The 12,178-nt window shown below is 39.6% G+C and overlaps 1 protein-coding gene across 2 annotated transcripts in view; it reads right to left on the reverse strand.

Moving 5' to 3' along the window:
- Positions 1–12,178, reverse strand: part of LOC126456986 (neither inactivation nor afterpotential protein C) — a 390,163-nt gene that overhangs the window by 127,987 nt on the left and 249,998 nt on the right. For both annotated transcript variants that reach the window (XM_050092949.1, XM_050092948.1), the window contains exon 19: positions 11,255–11,364. In XM_050092949.1, the coding sequence (XP_049948906.1) occupies positions 11,255–11,364 (110 nt within the window). The remainder of the gene's footprint in view (positions 1–11,254; positions 11,365–12,178) is intronic.

Below are 12,178 nucleotides of genomic sequence, written 5' to 3' on the forward strand. Positions count from 1 at the left end.
TCAGAGCACTTAATATTTTAAAGTCCATTAGGCAGCACAGGGAAGACAGAACTTGTCTGTTCCATTTTTAATAAATCTTATGACACTGACTTGGCTAAAGAAGTACAGTGTACAGCTCTGCCAGACCGATTCTAAGGATAATAAATCAGGTATTTTAGGCTATCAGTTGGAGCATTTTGGACCATCCACATTCCCTGCCTAATCGTGATTAAGTGTAACTTCTCATGGTGTGTTAAGAACAAATGTGCTTGTACATGCACAGACTTGAATACCATGCCATATCTTTGCTTTCCCACTTTACAAGACTGTGTAACAACCACCAATGTGCAATGGAGCATTTTGGGATATGCACAAAGGGCATTTAGAAATGAATGTGCTGAAATGGTGATGTTTGACACCTTTTTAAGATGCCTGAGATTAGACTAGACTGTGTTCTAAACTTAATACACATAAATGTAATTTTTAATGCTGCATTTTAAGGTATTTTGGATGAGTACAGCAGTTTTCTTATAGTGCATGCTGTCAATTCAAAGCAAGGAACACTCTCAAATGCTCAGTAATATTCCCCAACAATATCTTCAAGTTTTGAAGTCCCATGAATTTACAGAGTTAAGTTCTGAGCAGATCCAGTCCTAAAGGCAGTGGAGCAAACATTGCACCCATGAGGAAGAAACCTCTCATTTGCTCCATATCACTAAGTGCCCTATAAAAAACTGCAGCAAATGTACCCAGCAAAGAAAAACAACCCAAAATATCAGTGCCTCGTTTATCCTACTTCAATTGAATAACAGCTCTGCATCATTCAGCATGATATGAGGACACATACAAATTTGAGAAAAGAAGCAAGAAGGTTATAGCTGCCAAGGAGGCCTGCAGGTATTGTAATGTGACACAATTTGTCTTTTCCAGACTGCTATATCACTATTCATACAGAGAGCCAAGCAGTTTCAGGATAAGGCCATACTGGTTTATGTTGCATAAAAATAATTACTTGTTACATTTTAACAGATTGTATTTCATATTCTGACAAGATTTCAGCTGTAAATGTAAGTGGAAAAGTGATCTCTAACTTTTAGTAAACAGTAATTGTGGTCAGGATTTTGAAATTACATTTGCCCTCAGGATACAGTACCTAACCAAATTTTTACGTTGGAAGTGTTAGTATGTTGCAGAGTGTCTGGATAATCAATTTTTGGGCATTACACAGCCAGCAAAGTATTTTTCATTGTAGCATATGTGCACTTCCTCTATTGAATTTATCTGTTAATGTAGTTTTAGGAATTTACTGATTACAATATACACTGATGGAAAAAAATAATTTCAGCACCAAGAAGGAATTATGCAACGTAAAAGTTAGGAGGCATGTTTCTACATCTGAAAGATGATGTCTGTTCAAGTTTCATGCCACTCACATAAGAGTGGGTGCTAGTAGTACCATTGTGAGTATGCAAATCAGCTTTTCTTTAAATACAAACTGTAATGATCATTAGTGTTAGTTATCTTGTGTTTGGATGTGGTACTTAATTTTAGCCTAGAATGCCTTTAAGGTAACAAAGACGTCATTATCAACACCTCACTGAGCACTGAGTTTCAAAGTCATGTAATAGGGCTAAGAGAAACTGGATGTGCCTTCCATGATACTACAGAAAGACTTGGCAGGAATGTAGCCACTGTACAGTGGTGGTCACAAGAATGTACGATCACAAGAGGACCAGCCTCTGGACAACCTCATGATACTACTGAGAAGGAAGATCATCATGTTAAGCATATGGCTCTGGCACATCATACTGCACCTGCAACAGCTATTTAACTAGTAGTTGGAACCACAATGACACAATGAACTGTTACAAAACAGTTGCTCTCAATACAGCTCCATGCTAGATGTCCTGTAGCATACATTTCACTGACCCCAACCACCACTATTTGCGACTTCAGTAGTGTCAAGTGAGAGCTCACTGGAGGGCAGGGCAGAAATCTGTTGTGTTTCCTGATGAAAGCTGGTTCTACCATGATGCCAGTGATGACCATGTGTTGGTTAGAAGGAGTCCAGTTGAGGGCCAATAACCAATCCTATAATGAAGTCGAACTAGATACTCCGTGTGAATTGGTATGGGTGGAGGTTATACTTAACAGCCGAACTAAGTTAATAATTGGCTCCTTCTACTGACCCCCCCAGACTCCGATGATATAGTTGCTGAACAGTTCTGAGAAAATTTGAGTCTCATAACAAATAAATACCCCACTCATACGGTTATAGTTGGTGGGGACTTCAACCTTCCCTCGATATGTCGGCAAAAATACATGTTCAAAACTGATGGTAGGCAGAAAACATCTTCCGAGATTGTCCTAAATGCTTTCTCTGAAAATTATTTCGAGCAGTTAGTCCATGAACCCACATGAATTGTAAATGGTTGTGAAAACACACTTGACCTCTTAGCCAGAAACAATCCAGAGCTAATAGAGAGCATCATGACTGATACAGGGATTAATAATCACAGGGTCGTTGTAGCTAGGCTCAATACCATTTCTTCCAAATCCACCAAAAACAAACGCAAAATAATTTCATTTAAAAAAGCGTATAAAGTGTCACTAGAAGCCTTCCTAAGAGACTATCGCCATTCCTTCCGAATTGACTATGCAAATGTAGACGAGATGTGACTCAAATTCAAAGATATAGTAGCAACAGCAATTGGGAGATTCATACCTCATAAATTGGTTAGAGATGGAACTGATCCCCCGTGGTACACAAAACAGGTCCGAACGCTGTTGCAGAGGCAATGGAAAAAGCATGTGAAGTTTAGAAGAACGCGAAATCCCGAAGATTGGCTAAAATTTACAGATGCGCGAAATTTGGCACGGACTTCAATGCGAGATGCCTTTAATAGGTTCCACAACGAAACATTGTCTCAAAATTTGGTAGAAAATCCAAAGAAATTCTGGTCATATGTAAAGTACACAAGCGGCAAGACGCAGTCAATAACTTCGCTGCACAGTGCCGATGGTACTGTTACCGATGACTGTGTCGCTAAAGCGGAGTTATTGAATGCAGTTTTCCGAAATTCCTTAACCAGGGAAGACAAATGGAATATTCCAGAATCTGAAACATGAACAGCTGCTAGCACGAGTTTCTTAGAAGTAGATACCTTAGGGGTTGCGAAGCAACTCAAATCGCTTGATACGGGCAAGTCTTCAGGTCCAGATTGTATACCGATTAGGTTCCTTTCAGATTACGCTGATACAATAGCTCCCTACTTAGCAATTATATACAACTGCTTGCTCACCGATAGATCTGTACCTACAGATTAGAAATTGCGCAGGTCACACCAGTGTTTAAGAAGGGTAGTAGGAGTAATCCATCGAACTACAGACCTATATCATTGACGTCGGTTTGCAGTAGGGTTTTGGAGCATATACTGTATTCAAACATTATGAATCACGTTGAAGGGAGCAATCTATTGATACGTAATCAGCATGGTTTCAGAAAACATCATTCTTGTGCAACACAGCTAGCTCTTTATTCGCACGAAGTAATGGCTGCTATCGACAGGGGATCTCTGGTTGATTCCATATTTCTGGATTTCCGGAAAGCTTTTGACACCATTCCTCACAAGTGACTTCTAATCAAGCTGCAGGCCTATGGGGTATTGTCTTAGTTGTGCAACTGGATTCGTGATTTCCTGTCAGGAAGGTCGCAGTTCATAGTAATAGATGGCAAATCATCGAGTAAAACTGAAATGATATCAGGTGTTCCCCAGGGAAGCGTCCTGGGACCTCTGCTGTTCCTGATCTATATAAATGACCTGGGTGACAATCTGAGCAGTTCTCTTAGGTTGTTCGCAGATGATGCTGTAATTTACCATCTAGTAAGGTCAACTGAAGACCAGTATCAGTTGCAAAGTGATTTAGAAAAGATTGCTGTATGGTGTGGCAGGTGACAGTTGACGCTAAATAACGAAAAGTGTGAGGTGATCCACATGAGTTCCAAAAGAAATCCGTTGGAATTTGATTACTCGATAAATAGTACAATTCTCAAGGCTGTCAATTCAACTAAGTACCTGGGTGTTAAAATTACAAACAACTTCAGTTGGAAAGACCACATAGATAATGTTGTGGGGAAGGTGAGCCAAAGGTTGCATTTCATTGGCAGGACACTTAGAAGATGCAACAAATCCACTAAAGAGAAAGCTTACACTACACTCGTTTGTCCTCTGTTAGAATACTTCTGCACGGTGTGGGATCCTTACCAGGTGGGATTGACGGAGGACATCGAAAGGGTGCAAAAAAGGGCAGCTTGTTTTGTATTATCACGTAATAGGGGAGAGAGTGTGGCAGATATGATACGCGAGTTGGGATGGAAGTCACTAAAGCAAAGATGTTTTTCGTCACGGCGAGATCTATTTACGAAATTTCAGTCACCAACTTTCTCTTCCGAATGCGAAAATATTTTGTTGAGCCCAACCTACATAGGTAGGAATGATCATCAAAATAAAATAAGAGAAATCAGAGCTCGAACAGAAAGGTTTAGGTGTTTGTTTTTCCTGTGTGCTGTTCGGGAGTGGAATGGTAGAGAGATAGTATGATTGTGGTTTGATGAACCCTCTGCCAAGCACTTAAATGTGACTTGCAGAGTAGTCATGTAGATGTAGATGTAGATGAATCTGTCTGTGTGCTGGACACAGTGGACCTACACCTGTGGTTATGGTCTGAAGAGTAATTTTGTATGACAGAAGAAGCACTCCTTTGGTTATCCCATGCACTCTGACTGAAAATTTGTATATCAATCTGGTGATTCAACCTGGTGTGCTGCAGTTCATGAACAGCTTTCCAGCGGATGTTTATCAGCAGGATAACACTTGCCCACACACTGCTGTTATTCCCAACATGCTGTACAGAGTGTGGACATGTTGCCTTGGCCTGCTCAATCACCAGATGTGTCTAAAATCAAGGACATTTGGGACATCATCAGATGCCAGTTCCATTATCATCCACAAACATCATTAACTCTCCCTGTACTGATTAACAAGTGCAACAAACATGGAACTCCATCCCACAGACTGACATTTGGCACATGTGCAACACAATGCTTGCATGTCTGCATGCTTGCTCTCAACATTCTGGCAGTTACACCAATTATTAATGTACCAGCATTTCACATTTGCAATGGTTTATCTCATGTTTATATTAACCTGTGATCTTTCAGTGTTAATCACTTAAATATTTATCTAGACCAATGTATTCCTGAAATTTCATTACTGTGATCTTTCAGTGTTAATCACTTAAATATTTACCTAGACAAATGCATTCCGGAAATTTCATTACTCAATGTTAATCAAGTTTTGTTGCCACACTTTTTTCTGTCAGTCTAAAATGTAGGCATTTATCTGAACATTCTAGGAAACATTCATATTGAGGGGAAGTTTTTAAGTTTTTTTCCTATTTTAAGCACATCCACTCATAAGATTTTATGTATCTTCATCATCAGCATCACCAGAGCAGTTACCTAATTTAGTTGTGAAGAAGAAAAATAAAAGAAGAAGAAGTAGAAAAATGCTCACAGTAATTAAGTCTGTTACTTTTATATTGTTTTCTGTTACTTAACTCATATTTGTTTACAGTTTCATCCTAGAATGCCTATTATTTTATTATTAGAGTTGGTTGTTATTCCATTCAGATACTGATTATAATTCCTCAACATATCTTTTACATTCTTTCCATTGACTTGCTCCACACCTGTGAAAATTATTCTTCATATTGAATTTTGTGGACTGAGTCTATGAGAAAGAAATATGAATAGCTGAAAAAAAAACTTATATATAGAATTTCATGTTCTGCTATAGATGGGCCAGTTTCTCTCACATGTGGTAAATATGTGAGTTCAGTGTAAACATAGAAATACCAACTGGTAAGAAAAAGTTTAACAGTAACACACATAACACACATTTTATATATTAATATTGTTGCAAAACAAGCATTTGTTGTGCCCACAGTACTAATTTTGGAATAACTTGACATGAAACACATTATGTAGTTTCATGTAGATCAGCAGACTGGTGCATCTTTCAATTCGATGCCACTACAGTGACTTGTGTGTCCCTAACATACCCCAGTAATCCTATAGGGGATAGTGGACCTACAGTTTAACATAGAATCAAAACCACATGTTGTTCCTGGTTAATCTTCTCATCATTAAAAGGTGAAGTCTAGGTTGAAGAAAACTGAAAAGGTTCTGTGGTTCAACTGGTGTCCAGTCCCACTACCTCTTGATTTCAAGGCATATGCATATCTCTAGACCATCAAGCCAACAATGAATCCGTGGAAACATTTATTGTTTGCTTTATTTAAGCTGTTTTCACATTAATTTTACCAGGAAAAGAAGAATGAGTGACAAGAGCTGACACAAGTTTGTGGCGGTTATCGACTGCAAGAGTTGACAGCCTCATCTTTGAGAATGAACTTCTTTGAAAACTGTTGATCGCAATGAGTTCCGAACTCTGTATTTGAGCAGATATGTTTGTACCGACATGATCAGAATAAAGTTAATTCATTATAAACGAGCGAATACTTAATGTTGGGTTCGATATCACCATACGTAACATCTTGATCCCAACACTGGTGACCCCGACACTCACGAACACTGCTTACGACGCCAGAAATGTGTACTGGAACATAGCCATGGACAAAATGCAGCAACCCTTTGTTGGATTTCTATGTCCATCGACTTCGCATCGCACTGCATCTGGATGCAGTGTACAGGAAGTGTAATTAGTGTGTAAATTCCCGACTCTTGTGTGAATCGTGCTTTTTGGTAACTTTTGTCACCACCTCACACATCGACAATGCGACCGAGGCGCACACATTGTCCGTCAAAACCCACTCAGCGTGTCGGTAATTTCACTTCTGGACAGAGCAGTGCTCCTTTGCTGATTAATTTGGACAATTTTGACTTGCTTTTGTGTAATGAATTAACTTTGTGCAGTGCTTCAATAATGGACAATCATACCAAACAATGGACTGCAACAAACGGGGACTATGTTGCAAATCCCAGTTCACACGAACACCGAACTATGGCTAAATTGCATGCCTGGTCGAATTCACGGGAACAATTTCATCAAGGACACCCTACCGATGAACGACAATGCACCAATTACACCGACAATGCTGGCTGTTTCTCAGTGCAACACTGAACATGCCACACCTCTCTCTACGCAGCACCCGAGCCACACTCTGCCCGACCGCTACCGACAGCGACATCACGGCCACCACCCGCTTGCTCACTGCCCTCGACCCAGTCAAAACAAACAGCTGTGTGACATGTGATCCCGCCACGGCTACCGCACCCGCATCTTGTCAACAACTCACCAACACTATGCACACTTACTGCCCGGCGTTCACTACTCGATCGCACCCGCAACTTGTTCACCCACCCCAGAAGACGATTTCAGCTGTATCAATGCTTCATACAGCAGTGAACGTGTTCTCACTCCACCGCCACTGACTACTGAGTTTCACATTCATGATCGCACACACGATCTCTTCTACTTGAACTGTTTCTTCAATACTGTGCTGCCGACCTTGTCTTGTACGCCAGGTTACCCTTTGATAGAGACAGATTCTGATTTCGACCCCATCATACTCAGTGATACACAGCAGACTACTTCACAACATACATTTTTGCCTGAACAACTGTGACAGCTACGTGAGCAAATTGCGACATACAACTTGTTGGCACAAGATCAGTTACACATGCTGCAGTCGACACTGACCAAGCACGACATGCAACGAGATGCTCCTGTCATTGTTCCGCCTCCGACTGCTGACGTTCCTTTGCCGTTACTACCAGCTACAACTAATACCCTGACGATCACGCTACATGGATCTATGTCCCAGATGTCACAACTGTCATCATCATGCTGCCTCAAGTGGAAATTAAATGTTACTGATGTGTTACAAGCAACTTATTTACCCCGCTGCTACCTTTCCTACCTTTCCTTGGTAGTTCCAGACACTTCATTTCTGTACCACAGCATAACCAGCCCCATTCCAGTGCCGCTTGCTTTGCAGCCCTCTTCACTACCTCCACAATGTTCAACCAACACATCTGCTGTTTCTGCTTCAATGAGTGAGCATCTTTCCGCTCCGACACACAACCTTGCAGCAGTTTCACGCGAGCAGCTTGCAGCCTTATGACTCGACCACAGTGCTGACAGTGACAGCACACACGCAGCTCCAGTTCCATCAAACTGTGTCACCTCTCCGCCACAGACCAGTAGTTCATCCACTGATTCGACTTCTTCACGTTCACATTATGCCGTTGCCATGCCTCATGTACAGTGCTCAAGGCCACGCCACCCAACCTTCGATCACAGCTGTTTCACACATCAAAACACCAACACTGTCACTTCCACTTGGAACATCTTGCCATCTACCGCTGTAACACACTCACCGTCCACGGACTCTGAGGTGACGCTTCTGTCTACACTGAAGTCATCTGCCGCCAAGGTCAGTCATGTGCAGCTCGCTGTTTTCTCCCCTGCTGTGTCATCAAGCACCTCTATAACTCCGTCAGTGCCGCGAGTGTTGCTCATCCGGCATCTCTTATGCAACCTGTTAAGCCACAGCATGCTTGCTCCTATATGTCATACGGCCAATAACAAACTGTTACCAGACACGTTGCACTTACCGCGGTGCTTGCAGGCAAATACTTTGGCAATACATTGCATCGCATCTTCTACGCACTCCGTGCCTCTGATCGGATCAAAACCCCGCTGCACCGCACAGCTTCGGCACGACGATGTTCTCCCCACCGACACGCCGCCATCTTCTGCTTCCACCGTGTCATCAGCAGCATGGCACAGTCAACCTGTGGACACCTTCCGTGCCTCCTTCCCTCCGCTGGTCGTGCCTACCAAGACATCGAGAAATGGTCCGATCGCGCCTTGCACTAGCGCCTGCCACGACACGATCTTTGAAAACTGTTGATCTCAATGTGTTCTGAACTCTGTATTTGAGTGGATGTGTTTGTATCCACATGATCAGAATAAAGTTAATTCATTATAAACGAGGGAATACTTAATGTTGGATTCGATATTACCGTATGTAACATCTCGATCCCCACAAGTTCATGGCAGCAGTAATGGATGAACAGACCAGGCTTGAGGGCCTTGAAACAACACTTATTAAAAAGACCTAGATGATACTACAATGGAATTACGAAGTTTGATTTTATAGTTTCCTTTCTGTATTCACTGACTCATCATAGCTGCATCAGATTTGGATATTCTTTGGTTCAGTTTGGGGTGACTGATTATTAGTGTTTCATACTATTTTTCATGTAAGTATTCCATGTTCCAAATAAAGCTACAGCACTTTCTTTCTCCTTTGTTATCAGAAGACTGTATGATTTAGAGAAACACTAATTTTTCTCACATATTTATTTATGCATATTTTATGAACTGATTTCAGTTTAAATGACTTTCACTATGACTGCATCAACTGAAGAAATTCTGTAGGTTCTTCAACAATTATTACACTTGTCTGATACAAGTCTGAAGGAATTGCAGGGGAAAAAAGCAAGTATTCTTTATCATACTGAAAACAGTACCATATGCTGATGGTTTTTCACGATCTTTGTAAAATACCTCCAAAACCAGTGGGTGTATAATATTCGAGTTCTCAACAAAATGGCAAAGAATCAATATGATAAACAATGCTTACTTCTGAAGAAATTTAGTAGCACAAAACAGTGGCATACTTCATCATTCACTCATTTATTTTGTCAAAATAAATGCAATTCAATTTGACAGTTGAAATGTATAAATTTTATAACACGAATATTAACATCAACAGATCTTGGAGAACATTTTACAGTTAAAAAATTGTTGGCTATTTGAGACAGTGTTTTGTTACAAGTAGATGTGATTTTTAACTGCTCTTAGTTTACTACACAAATAACATAAAATAACTTTATTAACTATAACAAAATTACTATTTGTGACAGAAGAGTAAGAAGTAAGGATGGTTGATATAAATATTATTATAAGAAAAAAAAAAAATTGATGGTACACAGGCAGAAATATTTCTTCAGATAAGCAGTCAGTAAGGGTTGTGTATTTCACTACAATTATTTATAGTGAGATTATTGAAAAAGTTTTGAGAGGCAAAAAATTGTACCAAAATATGAGATAGTTTCTGAGGGTCCACTCATTTCTGTGTAATTCCTACAAAACATTGTTACCTGTTTGGCAAAACTACAAAATATCAATCTATATGGTAATGTAAAGTCCTGGTGGAATGAAAATTAATTATAAAGAACAATCTTTGTTTGCATAAATGCATTTTTAATGCAAATGTAGAATATTTTTAGTCTGAGGAGGAAACTAACTGTAAAATGACAGTTGGTGGCATTACACATCTCTGTGGTATGCTCATAAAAGCATAGGAACCTATGTCCTGAAAGAGTGCAGTGTGTATTTCACTTGAATCTTTCTATCCAACAGACCAGATACAACAGATAGAATGTCTACAATGCACCTAAAGAATTTTTGTTTGTATAGTGTTACCTTGTTCATGCAGAACAAAAATTAGTGTTTCACATGTAACTGTTGTTACTGTTTACCCACTTACTTCATTACTTTATATGAGCATTTTGTAATAGCTGATACTTAATGTGAGTGATGTACTCTATCTTTGAATTGTTGTACCAACAATTGTTATTTTAAAAGCATATTATGTGTTTATACACAACTCTACTTTTTTGTGGCATAAAAGATTTATAGAAGAACCTAATATGTCCTTAAAATATTCCAGAATTGCTACATTCTCTCATAAGTCCATATAAAGATTGCATGTTTGTTTCTCTCTAATGTAGCTATGTACAACAACGTATAGTACCCATGACCTATACTATCAGTCAATAGAAATTTGAAGTACTGAATGTGTAACAACACATGGACTGTTAAAAACTGTCAAGTAAACTTTACTTAATCCAGCAGAGCTGCATCCTTATCTGATAATGCCTCATCATCAGATGCAGGGGAATCAGGAAGTGACTCATGTTTAGACTCTGGAAGTGATTCATCTTTTGAATCGAGAAGGGGGTCATCATTATTATCAGCTAAAGGTTCCTCCTTTGTTTCTGCAGCTCCTTGTTCATCTTTTGTTTCATTCTGTGTTTCATCTTTTGTTTCTGTTTCTGTAACAGTTGGATCCTTATAATCTGCTAATGAATCATCTCTTGATAGTGATATTGATTTACCAGAGTCTTGGCGGAATTTCTTTAATTTGCCAGCCACATTCCTTTTAGCCAGGAAAGCTCTCATCATTGTTTGTACTTTTATTATCTTCTTGACTTGTATTTCATATGATCTGAAAATGGTGATGACAATGAATTAGTAACTTATTATATTTGAACACATACAGTTAAACAAGATTTTAATTGTCCTATCACATTTTGGGATACTGTCAAATGTCCATAACCTGCAGTGTGATATTTTGGTTCAGAGTGTTCTGATGATCTTCAGTAATAAACTAATGCAAATAAGCTGAGTTCCTCTATTTAAACACCCATCAACATATGCGTGGCGTACTTGCAAAGTTTTGTGAAGGTATCATTTGAGCACATGCACTACTGCTGTAAATCTGTTTGTTCCTTTGAATATGTCCAAGCTGAAGGCTCACTTTTCCATTAACATACCAATCATATTTCTTCACAGGATTATCAGGAAAATGTTGGTTATGTAAACAGAAGGGTGTTCTTAACACAGGATTTGATGCCTGCCTTGACCAGAGGCATTTTGTCACTACATTACACAGAAATTTACAGGATTCCCTGCGAATGTGGCAAAATTTATACAGAGCAAACAACACATAGTATTCAGGAGTGCACTGTGGAACATTAGTTTCAGCCTTGCCCCCTTCAAGCTAATAAAACTGCTATTGAACAGCATTGTATTTCTAAGGGCCATTCAATATAAAACAGTACAATGAAAATTGTGGCCCATACACCAGCCTTTTTGAACACCATCAATAAGGAACTGGTATGAATTAGGCCTCTGGAAGAGCTCATCAGTCATGATTTCAGTTTCCAGTTGGGTTTTGCATGAAAGGGTAAAAAAAGGTTAGAGTTTTGCATCCCATAGACAAATAGGAAATAACATGTGGGGCACATGCTCAATTAGAG

This window comes from Schistocerca serialis, chromosome 2, assembly GCF_023864345.2.
Source record: "Schistocerca serialis cubense isolate TAMUIC-IGC-003099 chromosome 2, iqSchSeri2.2, whole genome shotgun sequence".
In the NCBI taxonomy this organism is placed as follows: domain Eukaryota; kingdom Metazoa; phylum Arthropoda; class Insecta; order Orthoptera; family Acrididae; genus Schistocerca; species Schistocerca serialis.